This window comes from Grammomys surdaster, unplaced genomic scaffold (genome assembly GCF_004785775.1).
Source record: "Grammomys surdaster isolate TR1022 unplaced genomic scaffold, NIH_TR_1.0 271, whole genome shotgun sequence".
NCBI lineage: Eukaryota > Metazoa > Chordata > Mammalia > Rodentia > Muridae > Grammomys > Grammomys surdaster.
Window position 1 is genome coordinate 9274178 of NW_021604712.1, and position 16867 is coordinate 9291044.

Genomic DNA, 16867 nt, shown 5'->3' on the forward strand with positions numbered 1-16867 from the left:
GTGTGGGTGGGGTGGGGTGGGGTGGGGTGGGGGGGTGGGGGAGTGGGGGGGTGGGGGGGGTGGAGGGCAGAGGGATCTGAGGGGAGGGGAGGGACACGAGAGAATATGAAAATATACCATTTGAAATTCTCAAAAAGTAAGTTTAAAAAAAGATGTAGGAGTATTTCTCTACTTTAAAAAGGGGAACTATGGCAAGCTCTTTGGGGGATCCCAGAAGAGCAGGACATTGGACACAGTTATTTACACTGTTAGAACTTGGCTTGGCTTTGCTTGTGACTGTACACTGGTTCTTTCTTTTTGGATAAGAAAGTATTTAATTTATTTTTGATTTTATACGAGCCCACAGTTGAGAGCATTGAACTTTTTACAAGAAATTTGGGAGCTTTATAGAGATTTTGTATTTTAAAAGAGACTGAACTTTTTTTTTTAAAGAATCATTTATTTATTTATTTAATGTATATGAATACACTGTCCCTGTCTTCAGACACAGCAAAAGAGGGCATCAGATCCCATTACAGATGGTTGTCAGCCACCACATGGTTGTTGGGAATTAAACACAGGACCTCTGGAAGAGGTCAGTGCTCCAATCCTAATCTCTCCAGGCCCAAGGCTGAATTTTTAAAGTGTTCAAATTTTTTAAAGACTGTGGGACTTTTATACTGTAATATTAATATGAGATCTTAGAGATAACAAGAAAGGAAGTGTTACGTTTACTAAGCTACTGATATGTTTGTGTGCCAAGTTGATGAGGAATCAGTTGTGTCGGCTAGTTTTGACACAAGCTAGAGTCATCTGAGAGGAGAGAACTTCAATTGAGGAAATTCTTCCATAAGATCTGGCATTTTCTCAATTACTGATTGATGTAGGAGGGTCCAGTTCATTGTGGGTAGAGTCACCTCTGGGCTGATGAGCTTGTATTCTATTAAACTTTCAGTTGAACAAGCAAAGAGCAAGCCAGTAAACAGCAATTCTCCAGGGTCTCTGAATCAGATTCTGCTGCAGATTCGTACCCCGATTGAGTTCTTGTCCTGACTTCCTTGGATGGTAAATAGTGATGTGAAAGTGTAGGCAAAATAAGCCTGTTCTTCCCCCAAGTTGTTTGGCCATGGTGTTTTATCACAGGATCAGTCATTCTAACTGAAACAGAAATTGTTACCAGGAGTAGGGTGTCTCACTCTAGCAAACAAATGGGTGACATCAAACCATAAGTGAGTTCTGATATCTTTACGACTTTTCAAACATTTTTCTTTTCTTTTCTTTTTGGTTTTTCAAGACAGGGTTTTCTCTGTATAGCCTGGGCTGTCCTGGAACTCACTCTGTAGACCAGGCTGGCCTTGAACTCAGAAATCCGCCTGCCTCTGCCTCCCAAGTGCTGGGATTAAAGGCATGCGCCACCACCGCCCGGCCAGCATTTTTCTTTTTAATTACATTTACTGTTGCTAAGCTTTCTCAGTCTGAGCACACTGACATTTTAGGCTGCATACATCTTAGTTGTCAAGGCTTTGTGCACACTATAGGGAGCTTAGTAGCATCCCTGTCTTCTACCTGATAGATGGGAATGACACATTCCAGCTGTCAAAAATGTTTGTAGACATTGCTGAAGATCCTCTGAAAAAGCAAACAGACCTGGTTGAGAACTTCTCTTTTAGGTAATAAGACATTCTTGGCTCTTGTCACTTTGGTTCTTATAATAATGGGCTCCATAGGAATGCTAAGAGATGTCTAGTTACAATTAGTGTAGACAGTCTATGTGGTGGTTTAGATGAGAATGGCCTCTATAAGCTCAGACGTTTGAATGCTTGGTTTCTAGTTAACAGAACTTTTTGGGAAGGATTAGGAGGCATGGCTTTGTTGGAGGAGTGTGAGCTTTGAGGTATGCTTTCTGTCTCTGTCTCTCTTTGTCTCTCTGTCTCTCCCTCTCTCTCTCTCTCTCTCTCTCTCTCTCTCTCTCTCTCTCTCCATATATATATATATATATATATATATATATATATATATATATATCAAGACATAAGCTCCTACCTGCCACTCCAACACCATGAGTGCATGCTTCCCACCATGATGATAATGGATTAACCCTCTGAAACTGTAAGCAAGATCCCAGTTAAATGCTTTATGCTATAAGTTGCTTTGCTTGCGGTGTCTCTTCAAAGCAATAGAACAGTGACTAAGGCAGACGTTGGTTCCAGGAGTGGGGTATTGCTATGACAGGCTTAACTATGCTTTTATTTAGAGGAATGTGGAAGGCTTTGGACTTTGGACTAGAAAAATTATTGAACACTAAATGGGACTTAATGGGCCTTGGCAGTAGGAGCACAGAAGACATCCATGCTGAGAGCAATGTAGACTATGGAGGCTTAGCTCAAGAGGTTTCAGAAGGAAATGATATTAGAGACTATTCTGGTGATATTTTGGCATCAAATGTGACTGCTCGCTGTCCTTGTTGGAAAAAATAATCTACCAGGGGATACACTGAAGTGTTTTGGAATAATGTTAGAAAAGGAGATTCCATGACAATGTAACTCTGGCTTTGTCACACGGTTACCAGTGATTACTCTGATGTAGCTCTACAATGAAAAAGAGCAAGTAGGGGATCAAGAAATACAAAATGTACAGTTTGAGGAAGAAGAAAAACAGTACCAAGGAAATGGGATGTTGGAGCCAAGTCATGTGCTCAAGGAGATGAGAAGTTTAAGAAAGGCTTAAGGAGAAATGGAGTAAAAGGAGTGGTGACCTCGCCCAGGACGTGTACAACTCACAGAAAGCAAAGCTTATTCAACAAAGAAAAGCTTCAACAAGTTAAAGCTTATGCAAATATAAGTCATGGAGGTGGCCAGGTTTCAGCCCAGGCAGCAAGCAGGACTTGGTAGCATCAGCCACTCGGTTCTGGATTTATAGTCAAGAAGGATACAGGAGTAGAGGAGTATGGAATCTTTGAGTAGGGAAAGCTGCTTCTTTTATAACATGCCCTCACAGCAATAGAACCATAACTGAGACAACCGTGATCCTGTTATTTAAGATAAAATCCATAAACATACCCTGTCTAATAGTGTTTGCTATCTTTACCTTGAGTGTGAGCATCTGTGAACCGGTACTGGCTGTGGTCAGCCCCTTCCTATGTATAGTGATAGTAGTGCTCGTGGTGAAAGGGACCAGGGCTTCATAGTGCTAACCAGGTGTTCTACCTCTGAGTTAGACCTAGTCAGTCCTTTTTTAAAGGTATCATTTAGTCATTAGAACTTTGTCAATAACTTTTCAACTTCCTACCCTACTGGCTAGCCCATGAATGAACCCAGACACTGCCATGTGGGCAGGTGTTTGTAAGGTTGCTGGTTGGCTACCTGGTGTTCTTTGGTGTTGGGAGCTGACTCCTAGCCGAAAGCGGCTGTCATCTTTGCAGTCATCTCGAGCCATATACCCTGACAAGAGACTTGTTTTCAACAGCCCGAAACATCTGAGCACACTCTGAAAAACATCTTGTTTTTCTCACATATCTTGTTTTGCTGTTTAGTACTGCCAGCAGCTAGGTGCATGTGGTCTCCTCATTGCTAGCTAGGTGCACGTGGTCTCCACGCTGCAAGGTACATGATGTAGTGCCTTCAGCTGTGCTTGTCCACAAGGGCAAGTCACGTGGTAAAGGGTATAAATACCCAGGATTTCCTTTCAATAGAGAAACTTGATCAGACTCCCTGTCTTGTCTCCATTCTTCAAGTCTCTCGTTCCCACTCTCTCTCTTGCTTGCCCCTGACCCACAGACCGGAGCAGCAGAACGGGCCGTTACAAAGTGGACCCCCGAACATGAGGCAGCTCGGGTGGCTACACTTTGGGACATATAAGCTACACAAGTTCTCTCTCTCTCTGTCTCTCTCTCTCTCTCCCCTGTCTTTCTGTCTGTCCATCCTGGGGATTAAACCCAGGGCCTCATGCATTGCAAGTGAGGTCAGCACTTTTCCATTAAAGATATATCCCAGGCTGGCTTTCTTTTTTCCCATCCTTTCTTTCCTTCCCTCCTTTCTCTTTGACTTGGGGTTTTGTTATATAGTCTAGGCTGCCTTCAAATTTGAGAATCTCCTTTCTACACCTCAGGAGTAGTGGGATTATAGTATCTGCTACCACGACTCAGCTCCCCACACATTTGGACTCTGAACTCTTAGTCAACAATGAGCTGGTGTTTTTTAATGCTTGGGTTCTAGAGGCTAACAGCATACTCCTTAGCTTGGCTTTAATTCAGAGATAGTTTTGATGCAGATATGGGGAAAGGATTCATATTAACATTGTGAAACTCCACTTGGCTTATGCTATACTCTGACCTCCCTTTTAACAATGCACTTGCCAAAGTAGGCCCCTTACCCACATGTACAATGCTCCATATACCCCTGTCTATACAGTGTACGTAGAAACCTATGATCCCCACCTATGCTGGCTTGCATGCACACCCCTCTCTAATCTGTGAAATAAGTTTCTCCTCTCATGAACAATTACCAAAGTTATACAAATCCTATTCAACCATACTCCAGTTTGTACAGAATCTAGGAGGTTGATCAGGCTTAAACTGGTTTGGGGTCCATGAACAATAAGGCAAACTGAGTACTCTCAGTGAACTTTTGAAGAGAATCCTCTATTGCCACTTTTTGCCTATGTATAATTATTTGCTTATGCATGTGATTAAATCAGATCATTGTGGGAAGGAACATATGCAATGAACCTATGTAATATAGACTTGTCAATCAAAACAGAACTACCTCCCACTGTAACCCTTAGCAATCAAACTCCCCTTGGGTTCCATAAAAGGAAGACCCAAAAATAACTGAGACCCTTAAGTATCTTCTCCACTTGTGTAGCCTTTTGTGAGCATTGACATTGTCTGACCTATTCTATTGCTTTGCTTTGAGTAAAGTTTTGATATTTTTGCAAAGCAGTGAGTCCTTATTTCGATTCTTTGAAAAGACCAAGAACTTAGAAACATCCAGTCCAGATCCTGACCACTGGTAACAATTTCACCTGGAAGGTGATGTCCTTAAGGATATTTCTCTACTCCAGATACAGAATTCCAGACACACCCACTTACCCCTTCACAGTCTCACTCCGACAGCTCTGCCTTGTCTGTGTTTGTGGTGGACTGCTATGGGCAGTCTGTCCCCTTCTTAAGAGCTATATATCACTCCCTTCCTCTGTCACTCCATGGCTACACTGTTGTACAAGCAGTTCTGGTGGCCATCACTATGCAAGACAGGCTCAGCAGAGTCCTGTCCCAGGGAAGCAGAACCAAGAAACAACCAGGAAATTAGTTTGGGGGCTGGACTAACACCAGCTGCTCTAGGGAGATGGATGATGGTGGTCTTTTCATTTGTCCTAACTATGACAAGCAGGACATAGAGGGAGAAGAGCATGACTTTAATGAAAATTAAAGTCCACGGGACAGTGCTTCCATAGGGCTCCCCAGACTCTGGTTCACTCATCCCCAAAGTTCTGAACCAGCCTTGGATTTCTGAACCATTACCCATCCCCTGCTTCCTCAGTTTTAGCTGGTGCCCTTTCTTTATCTGCAACTAATGGATTTTACATATATGCTTTGGGCCTCACAGGCCATGGTGAAAATCCAAGAATCCATGAGTGTAGGGATTTCAGTAACTGTGGAGGAGGCAGGTCAGCACTCAGTTAAATGGTACTTGCTAGATGTAGGTGAATGACCTCAGGGTCCCCTCTACCTTATTTGGCTTTGATGGCGCAGAGAGGGTCTCTTATTTTTAAATTTTGAAACTGTGTATTATGTGTGTGCGTATACGTGTTTGTGTAGCACAGCTAGCATGTGGAGATCAGTGGACAACCTGTGGAAATTGATTCTTTCCTTCCACCATGAGGGCTCCAAGGATCAAGCTCAGGTATTCACCCTAGGAGTGTCTGACAAATGATGCCCTTCTGTTGTAACCCTGGGTTTCCCTCTTTATTCCATTGCACCAACATTTGGTAAAGCCCTCCATGGGATATTGTGGTGGTTAACACTGTATGCTTTGTGAGATCTAGGATCACCTAAGAGACAGGCCTCTGGGTGTGTTTATGAGGGATCACCTAGATTAAGTTAACTGAGGTGGAAAGGCCCATCCTGATTGCTTCCCATGTCTCAGGCTGTGTATGAAGATAAAGTGAACTAGTGTAAGTAAGCATTCATCTTCTTCACTATGGATACAGCATAACCAGTTGCTTCAGGAGTCTGTCACCATGGCTTCCCTATCACAGTGGACTATTCTGTGGAAGTGAAAGCCAAAATAAGCCTCCATCCCTTAAACTGCTGTTTAAACATTTTATTCTGTGTGTGCATTTTGCCTGAACTTATCCCATGTGTGCCTGGTGCCCAAAGAGGTAAGAGGAAACTGGATTTCTTGGAACTGCAGCTACATACAATTATGAGCTGCCATAGTCACGAGTGGATATTAGGAATTGAACCTGGGTCTTCTGCAAGATCAACAAGTGTTCTTTTTTATTTTTATCTTTTTTGAGACAGGATTTCGCTGTGTAGCCTGACTGTCCTGGAACTGACTTTGTAGATCAGGCTGTCCTCGAACACAAAGATCCACCTACCTCTGCCTCTCAAGTGCTGGCATTAAAAGGGGTGCACCAAGTGTTTTTTAACCAACTGCTGAGCCATCTCTCTGGCCCCTTACATTGCTTCTTGTCAGATATTTTGTTATAGCATTGAGAAAAGTAAGAAATACAGACATTAAACAGATCAAGAACCCACAAAGTGATCTTCATTTCACCCCCTGGACAGCAACGAGGCTTAAAGTTTTATCTTGGAAAGAAACACAGGCCCCTTTGCAATGGGATGTTAACTCTTTTATTAACTCAGGGTTAACATTAGATTTGCTTCACTGATTTCTTATTTGAAGTTGTGGATTCAACAGACAACAGCTGAGTCCTTGCCACTTACAAGTGACAAGACAAACACATTATAGTCAGAGAGGAGAGCAGGACCATATGGAGAGAGACGAGGTTGGAAAAATTTAAGGCAAATGTTATTCCCACCTTAAAGGGAACTGACCAAGCAGATCTGCGCATTTCAATGAAAATATATGAAATATTTGTCAAAATAATTAACATCGGTAAAAATTAGAACACATAGCTTATAAAATGCCCACATAGGCTTGGCAGAAAATCAATCCAGCTCTATCATGTAGGCTTGTACCATACTGGACCAGAGCAACATCCACTCGAGAACAGAGTCCTGAGAGTAGAGGCCAAATGCACTTGAAAAGCAGTTGTGTGCCATGGAGGGCTGGCGATTAGTGATTCGGGGGTTGGCTTTGCATGTTTAAGGAGGAACTGCCTGGCCATCAAATATCTTTTGGGTAGTCCTAAGTAGCTCCTGGACTCTCCTTCACGGCTCTGTATCTGTAGATGGCTGGTGGCTCAGGCCCAGGAGGCCCCAGGGACACAGGTAGAACAGTCACGTGGACAGCTTGGCTCACTCAGAGGAGAACACTGAAGAGAGTGTGAGTGGACCTACTTCGGTATGGTGCTGGACGTTCCAGGCCGGGGCTGCAGTTTTGGAAGGAGCTGACTGTGTAGACATAGGTTCTATCCCCAGTGGTCATACATCTTATGCCCTGAAACCTATTTTATTTACAGTCTGATCAAACTGTCCCTCAGGCTGTTTGGTGGCCAATGATGCTTGGGGAGGAAGCGAGGCCCTTCATCACAGGTGAGGACAGCATAGGGTCCTGCCAGCCAACTCGGTGAGATTTGTCACAGCCACACAAATATGTGGGAGGACTTGACGTGGTGCCAGGCATCTCTTTCTGCTTTGGTCTTGAAGTTTCAGTAAACTAGGGTCCCAGAAGCCACGCCGAAGCTGCAGGTATGAGTCTCATAATTCATTTTGTTCCTGTTTTGAGTCCAACTTTAGACTGCAGCCAGCAAGCAGAGTTCAAGGGGATTCTTGTTAATTTAGCCACATATCCTTAAGGGCCACCTCCACCTCGTTCAGGTGCTCAGAGATGCTGCAGTAGGACCCAGCTCTGGGGGAGATACAGCTGTCAGATGCAGGGCCACCCCAAGGAACAGGCTACAGCTGACCATCTGTAAGACGGTAGATGGACAAATGGGCAGACAGGAGGACCCTGCCCTCGATGGGGCAGCTGGTGCCCCTACCCAGCCAGGAGGCAGGTGCGGCAGCAAAACTGGATGAAGAGCTTCCGTCCGCAGAGCCGATTGGACTTCACCATCTCGCAGAAGGTCTCGTCGGCTGCCAACAGAAACGGAAAAGGAGGGAATCAGATTTTTGATCCTGCTAAGATTCAACTGCTCTCCATTTGCCAGGCACTGATGGTGCACAAGGCAGGACACAGGACATGAGCCAAGTCTTTTTCTGGGGGCACTGTGTTTGTGATTGGTCATGAAGAAAGGGGAAGAGGGTGCAGCCAGAGGCGCAGGGCTGGAGCAGGAAAGAAAGTAGGCTTCAGGAACGTAGTTTAGGGAACATTCCCATGGGGGAGGTGGAGGGAGAAGACGGGCAGGCAGGACTCAGTGATGGGGAGAACAGCGGAGGCTGGTACCCCTGCCTCTACATTGTCACTTGGGAGCAGGCTGTCCCATGGCAGCCTTTCTTTCTAGGGCTGGAACATAACCTGAGCAGGGACTTCCTGGGCTTTGAAAGGATTTTCCAAATCCAAAAGGCAAACAAGGCAAATAGGTCACCTGGTAGCCTTCAGGCTATCTGTAGGGTGCTGTGTGGGCACTCTGCCAGGGCAGGGCCATGCCACCTTTATGACAAAGGACTAGCTATCCACCCTTGGACACATGAGATGAGTGGCTCCCGTCTCCTGCATATCAGGAGATGGTGTCCAGCATTGGTTCCATGGAGCTCCCCGCTGCTGCTTGCTCAGGATGAATCCCCCTTCTAAGACACAGCAACCTGCTCCTGTGTAAGGCCTCTAGGACAGAGGCCTCTGCTGACCCTCCTGCCTGGCACCCCCACTGTCTGGATTTCTTCTTTCTGGTTTTTATAATTTGTCCTCCCCACCCCCACCATCAATCTGCAGAGGCAGGGCCCTCCTTGCATAGGTAAAGGAGCTCCTTGGAGACAGCTGGGGCTCAGCTCTGTTCTCCTAGTCCTGAGGATGAGGTCTTTCAGGTCTCTGGTGTTGACCTTTTTTATGGGGAAGTTATACTCCAGCTGCCTGTAGCCTATGTCGGGAGAGTGGGAAGAGCATACAAACAAAACTACTTTTAAGCCATGTAGCCAAAGAGATGCTCGATCAGGTCAGAAGTGACCACTTCTGCTCTGGGTAGCCATGCCTCTGAGGTCACTCCGTAGTGCTCACCATTGCTGCACGTGTGGTTGGTGATGCAGGAGGTCCCCAGCTGCGTGAAGCCGGCTTTACATCTGCTGCAGTTCCTACTGGAGCCCTCACAGCTCAAGCAGTTTTCATCACACCTGTGGGAAGACATCAGCCCCTCCTGAGCTTTGGGGAAGAGGCCCCACCACACTGAGTTCCCATCCCAGAACCTCCCAGCATGTACTCCCAAAGTCTCAGGAGTTACCATGATCCTCAGGATTCCCTGGCATGCTCTGAATGTTGGTACACCATTCTTGTCTGACCTCTCTGTTGCCAGGGGAAGGCAAAGGCTGTCAGAGTTAGTTGGCAGGAGCATTCTCAGGAGGGGAGGCCCTCAGGCCTTGCTCTCTGAGACTCGGTGGCCCACCTGGACACTCTCTAGTAGACAGGAATCCACTCTACCCATGTGCCTCCCAGAGCTTCCAGTTGTCCAGCTGTCCAGCTGTGATGGCTGTAGGCTTGGGGTGGGGGACACAGACTGCCTAGGACCATGACCCTAAAACTTCTGCTACTTCCCAGGCTAGCATGCTTGACATCTGCTAGATATCTGGGGAGGGGGCGGGCCATCTCTATTCCCACTTCCACAGACAGCCCTGGCCCAGCCTGATCCCATGGCTCCTGCTAGTGCAGAATGCTATGAGCTCAGGTCACAAAAGTGGACCACACTTGAAGTCCACACTCAGCACTCTCTCGGGAACATGGGCTCATTCTGACCTGGTCTGTGGGTGCTCAGTGCTGCAGTGGTAAAGCTAAGAAGCTCTAATAGGCAGGCTCCTGCAAGCCTGAATTACGTGTTGTATGGCTCTTGACAGAAACAACTTAGCGTGACTCTGCATGATTCTCAGTGTGTGTACTCGAGCTGTTTCTGATGCTATTTCCAGTTCCAGGTGACCAGGACTCCACAGTGGCTCCTGTCTGCTTCCGACTTCCCCTGCTACTGTCAGTTAAGTGTGGAACAGGCCCGCAGGAGGGGCAAGTCTACCTTAGCCATGCTTTGTCCTGTCCCAGGGGTGACATGTTTAAAAAAGATGCCTGTGGTCACCTATGTGAAACCTTCGGTGATGAAATGTCCCTGAGGGGTTTAATCCAAGTCATAAGAAGCCCTAGGGCAGCATCTCCTCAGCCTGGGTGAGGTGAGTTTTTATTCCAAATGCAGTGGAGGATGCTGAACTAGCTTGAATTCTGAGACCTGGTTTCAGATCAGTGTGTAAGGCTGACTTCTGGTACAATTTTGGGAAGTCCCTGGTGTTTAGTTCTAGCCACACTATCTGGGTCCTCATGACACAGGCCCCCTGGAGATCATACTGGCTTCTTTCATGGAGATGCATGCAAGGCCAGTTATTTCAACAAATGTCAGTTGTCTGGAAGGCTCAGGGCCCCAGAGATGCGCAGGCGCTGGCCGAGCGTTGCTTCAATCATAAAGAGCTGCGGTGTGGAGTAGGCTGTAGTGAGAACCCAGCCAGGCACGGCTCAGTTCTTCACATACTGCTCACTGAGCTCAGCAGGATGGAGGACAGGCACTTCTGATTTCTATTTCTGCAGCACAAAATGCCAATAAAATGTCATATCTGAGCAAATCTGGGTTTGGCAGCCAGAAGCCCAGGCAGGCTCAGCTGGGGTATTCACACAGGTCTCAGGAGGTCCAGTGGTGGTGCTGGCCACCCTGAGCGCTCATTTGGAGTTTTGTGGGGAAGGACTGAGCATAATGGTTTCCTGAGAAAGAGGTGTTGTCTCCTGGACCCACTCCCGAGATGTCCTGTCTCCTGCTTCTGACTCTACTGGCACAGTACTGTATTGGCAGTGGTCTCAAGAACAGGTGCTTTCAGGGTACCTATGGTTCCTCTGCAGTACCCATGTCACCTCTAAAACACCATGGCAACTTTACCCTGCCAAATTCTGGAAGGAGAGCTGTACCCACCACAGACCTCTCTCTGTACCACAGCAGGAGACATACCTAACAAGGAAGAGTGGGACTCAGACCTCCTGCTTCAAAGAGCCCTCATCAAGCTTCAGTCTGGGTACACACTAGGCAAGAAGCACACCTTGAGGACTTCTGTACCTACTGAGGAGTCAGGAGAATGCTGAGGGCTGGGGGAAGACGTGGAAAGACTATCCTTGAGGTCCCTGCTTGGGAGTAAAGGTCCCCTTACTGAGTCTCGTGTGTGGCTGGCAGTTCTGAGATAGTGTCACGGACTGGCTTCAGGTTCAGGCTTCAGCTTCTACATGTCTTCTTTGTACTCAGGTTAGCAACCAAGCAGGCCTGTGCCATTATGGCTTTCACATCTAGCCCTCAATCAGCCATGTGTTCCCTGCGGCTTTCCCTGGCTCCTCTGCAGGGGAAGCATGGTATTAGGTAGCATTCTGGGGCTTGCTGCCTGAGTTGGGAGAGGCACACAGGCTCTCCTTCCTTAGGGAAAGGTTCATACCTATAAAGGCTCTTCAGGGCCAGAGGCTCTGTAGTGTGGAATTGTGTGAAGTTCTGTCAGTTCCTCACTTGGGGGCTCTGCAAGGCTCCTGGGGGTGTTTTTTTTCCCAGGTATGTCAGCTCCAAGCTGAGGCTGGACTTCCCTCTGGGGCTGTTAGCATTTCCTCAGATAGAAACTAGTACCAAAGAACTTCTGTCCAAGGGGCATTTGTGGCTGGCTTCCCTTCTCTCTCCTCGAGGCTGGGCCACCATGGCCTCTGGATGCCACAGTCAGCATCCCTGGGAGTCTGGGAGCACTTGACAAATGAAAGTGATTATCATCATTAAATTCCATGCTGTCCCTGTGCTGTTGTCCTTGGTTTAATTATCAGTAAGCCAGCTGGCTTGTGAAATGAAAGGTTTATTGCAGACAGCTGTGCCCACAGTCTTGCGAGCAGGACTCAGCATGGCAGGAGGAGGTGGGGGTGAGTCTCTTGTTTCAATCAACACAGCAGGGTGCTGACCCTTGTGTAGACATAAGGTACCCCCTCTCCCACTGGCCCTTCTTGTCCCAGTGCTGATGACTTGCCCTCATCAGTTCACAGAGTATAGGTGACAACGCACCATAATTCTCAAAACAGTCCAGGAGGTAGAGCCCACTGTGAACTTTGCCACTGGGAGTGGAATCTGGGCATGGCTTCCCACTCCTGTCCTGACACAAGTTTCTCAGAGTGGCTTCGCTTTGAGTCTTGCAGATAGCAATCCCCTACTCCCACTTCCCTCAAGGACCACGCCTCCACTGCAACAACACTGTCACCTTTGTCAAATGCCTCCCTCTTTCTCATACCATAGGCTGTCTTTCCTGTTCCTGGCCTGTTTATGATGTCCTGACCTGGTATAAGGCACAGCCAGCCAAGCACAGAAAAAAGCTTGTCTGCTCCTTGAACAGCCCAAAGAACAAGGGAGCACCGTTGGGTCCAGTGGCACTTGCCAAGTGTATGTGCTCATGGGTGGAATAGACGGAGAGCAAGAGGGTTAAAACACTTGCGTACTGTCTATGCCAGGACTGGATTTGCAATGAGGACATGACCAGGTTAGTTTTATTTTGTCTAAAATATGTAACTTAGAAAGAATGTTAACTTCTATAAAGGTGGTTTCCTTGACCACCTACAATGTGAAAGCATACCGCACCATGGCTAGAGGACCAGTGCCCTGTACCATCTGCTGCTGGGGTGTGAGGGCTGTGTGACAGTACTTTGTTAATTCTGTTTCCTGCCCTAGCCCACTGCTACCCAGTGCCTGCATATGGAAAGTGCTTCACAAATAATTAGGCATTAGGAGAGGCATGAAGGCTGCCAGCTGGCTTGTGACTTTGGCAATCACTAAATACAGGCAACCCTTCCTCAGTAGATGGTTTCCTGTCTGACCTCTGCACCTACACCAGTAGGTGATGAAGCATGCCAATCCCCTAGGCTCCAGGGGCACTGCCACCACACCTGGCCCATCAGCTGCTCTTTCTGTAGTGCCCAGATGACCATGACTCCACATCAGCCTGGACCACAGCCCAGAAGACCATACCTTCGACACACTTTGTGGGGTAAGCCAGGCATCTCCTCTGGGTAGAAGCCTTCACCACAGGCTGGCACACATTTCCAGTCTTGGAAGTGGAAGCTTTTTGCACAGTGAATACATTCTTCTCTGCTGGGTCCTGACAGGTGCAGGAAAAGAAGCAGATGTCAAGGACATGATTGGTGTTCTAGAATGTCTGTGAGGATGCTCAAATGTCCCCAGGCAGCCCACACAGCTTTCTAGGAGCTCAGTGACGGCTGACAGGGCTTACTATGTGACTTCTGGGGGTAGTCCTCCCCACTTCACAGATGGGAACAGCAGAGGCCTAAGCTTAGCCCAATGGGGAGCACTGCTAGAGCCTTGGTGACTGACTTCAGTTGCATGTATTTCCTTTCCATCAGCCTTAGGATAGAATCATGGCAGTAGCCACTCAGTAGCTTCAGTGGCCAGACTGAGTTGTGCTGGGAGGGTAGAACACAAACATGTTAATTGCATCACACTGATGTGATGGTGTCTGAGATTCACTGGACTAAACTGGGCATTGTACCTGTGCTGGTCCGAATGAAAATGGCTCGTATAGACTCACAGTGGGTGGTATTACTGAGGTATGGCTTTGTTGTTGTAGACGTGGCTTTGGTGGAGGAAAGTTTGTCACTGAGGGCAGGCCTAGGGGCTCACTGTCTTTTCCTGCTACCTGCAGATACAGAGGTAGAACTTTCAGCTACCTCTCCAGTACCATGTCTCTCTGCATGCCGCCATGTTTCCCGTCATGATGGTAACGGACTAAACCTCTGAATTGTAAGCCAGCCCCAACTGAAAGTTTTTCATTTTAAGACTTGCTGTGGTCATGGGGTCTCTTCACAGCAATAGAAACCCTAACTAAGACAGTAGCCAAACTATTTCCACATGGTTCTCATTTTTCTCATGTGCATGAAGGAATATGTACCTATGTGTATATTTACATTAGTGTGTGTGTGTGTGTGTGTGCGTATGTGTATGCTTGTGCTTGTATGTGTAGCTTGGAAGGCAAGATTGAATATCATCCTCAGGAAAACTGTCTATCACTTTTGAGATAAGAACTCCTTTTGGCCTGGACCTCACTAATTAGGCTAGACTGATTGGCTAGTGAGTCCCAGGGCTCTACCTGTTTTGAGGTTCCTGTAATGGACAAGAAGACTCATATGGAGTCTCTTTTTTTCCTATGGTGTGGTTGTGTGGCCAACCTCCTACCCCTCAATTGGGATTCTCTTAGGTTTATGGTGTTTTTGATTGGAGCTTAGTCTCATTCTTTGGCCAATCCTCCCCCCCTGCCCCCCCACCCATACCCCCAGTGTTTGTCTCCAGGGAGCACCTGCAAGTCAAGTTGGCAGACTGAGTCACTCTATTGTGAGCTTCAGGGACTATCAGTGACAGACACTACCTACTGCTGTGCCTCATCTGCTCAACTATGTTAATCCCGATAGGCTTCCTTCAAACTAGGTCCCTCTGATGGGGATGGATGTTTATACCTAGTTGAATGCTCGCTACTCTTTTGGTGGTAGTGGTGGCACTGGGTTCACATACGTATACTCTTCGTTAGGGAATGCCTCTAGATCAATCATGCTTAGTGTATTAAACCTAACAGTTATGAGGTGGCTATGGTGGTGCACACCTATAGCTCCAGCATTCAGGATGTAGTATCATGAGTGTCATAAATAAGGAACAACCTCACTTCATACTGAGTCCTTGTCTTCATTTTTAAAAAGTTGATTATGGACTGAAGGTGTACTGTCTGGTGTGTGTGAAGAACTGGGTTTCATTCTTTTCTTTTTTTAATGTTGGTGGTTTGTTTGTTTGTTTGTTTGTTTGTTTGAGACAAGTTGTGTGTGTGTGTGTGTGTGTGTGTGTGTGTGTTTGTGTGTGTGTGTGTAGCCCTGGCTGTTCTAAAACTTACTCTGCAGACCAAGTTCTGGTCTTGAACTCAGAGATGCACCTGCCTCTGCTTACCAAGTGCTTGGGATCAAAGGTGTGTTCCACACCTCCTGGGTTTGAGGCACTGGGTTTAATCCCCAGCACCAGAAAATAAGAAGAAATTAGAAAAAAATGTTGGCTGCAGGATCAGTTGGAAAAAAATGCTAACACTCTGGAGGTGAATGACGGTCGTGGCCATGACAAGCACATGTGAATGTGCTCAATGCCACTGATCTGTACATCTGGAAAGGGCTGTGCCAGGATGGCAGGCCCAGTGAGGGTCTGAACAATGGCATCAAAACAGTCCCAGAGGGGAAGTTCTCCTAATGTGCTTGTGATGTCTTGACTGTCAGCTTGAGTGTATATAGAATAACCTAAGAAACATACCTCTGGCTTATCTATGAGAATGTTTCCAGTGAAGTCTAACTGCTCTCAACGTGGGCAGTACCACCCCTTGGGCTGGGATGCTGGACTGAATAAAAAGAGGGGGAAACAGGAGGCTAGCTGAACATCAGCATGCATCTCTCTTTCCAGCTGGTGCATACTCTTGCTACTCCCGCTAGAGCCTTTCATGCTATTGTGCCTTCCCTATCACAACAGAGGACATCCTCAAACCATGAGCCAACACAAGTCCATCCTTAAGTTGCTTTTGTCAAGTATGTTGCTAATGGAAAAACAAAAAAACAACGCCAACCATTCCACAGCACGGATAGGAAAACCACAGCGTCTAACATCCAATCATGTTTCCAAACCACTGGAAGGGAAGACCTTGAGGATTCCCAACACATGGAAGTAGTACTATTTGGGGAAATGGGGTCACTCATGACCTTGGCTTACTCATCACTCATTGAATACAGGTACTGAATGAGAACATGGAACCTCAAAAGTCACTACTGATATGTCAACTGGAGTTTTTGAGTGGTTAAAATTGTAATTTTTATGTTATATGTATCATTACAACAAAAAAATGCTAGTGAGCACATTTTTTAAGAAACTACTTTCATAACTACTAATGAATGTCATACTCAAAACCTCTCAAGGATTCCATTCGGCCTCTAGAGGTACCAAGCACTTAGAGCCTCCACAGTGCTAATGATAACAGCACAATGGGTTATGCTTACGGTAACCCACCATGCTAGGTTTAGTACAAATAGAAATACAGGTCCTTGTGTAGAAGGCAAGAAAAACCTTCTATAAGAAGTGCTAAGGTTTCTTTTGAAACCTCTCTGGAACTGTTGTGGTATTTTTTTCACTTGCTGTTTCTTGCTGTGTTGTTTTCCCAGGCACAGGCCAGGGTCAACCCTGCCAAGGACCCAGGGAACTGCCCTTGACCTACCGAGTATGTACACATGTCCACTGGCTGCCACTTGCCCTGGATGGGTAAAGGGAAACCAGCACTTCCCTCTTACATGGGTCAACCCATTAACACTAAGTCAAAGATCATAACCTCAATGCCAGGATGCTCTGGGCATCCTCATTGGAGGTAGCCAGGAGAGTCTCAGTTCCATAAAGTTCAGGGTACTTGGATCATGGTAGGCTAGGCCACTATGCTGAACTAAAGATGTCATCAGCGTAGGTGCTTCAAGGGTGATAACACCCAGCATGGAAC

General features: G+C 46.7%; 1 protein-coding gene across 1 annotated transcript in view; it reads right to left on the reverse strand.

The window, feature by feature from the left end:
* Nucleotides 1–6812: 6812 nt before the first annotated feature.
* The window catches only part of Pcsk6 (proprotein convertase subtilisin/kexin type 6), a 183895-nt gene continuing 173840 nt past the window's right edge, over nucleotides 6813–16867 (reverse strand). The window contains exons 20-22 of the mRNA XM_028776685.1: nucleotides 13318–13447; nucleotides 9321–9433; nucleotides 6813–8242 (exon numbers count right to left, since the gene is read on the reverse strand). Of these exons, the coding sequence (XP_028632518.1) occupies nucleotides 8145–8242; nucleotides 9321–9433; nucleotides 13318–13447 (341 nt within the window). The 3' untranslated portion in view covers nucleotides 6813–8144. The remainder of the gene's footprint in view (nucleotides 8243–9320; nucleotides 9434–13317; nucleotides 13448–16867) is intronic.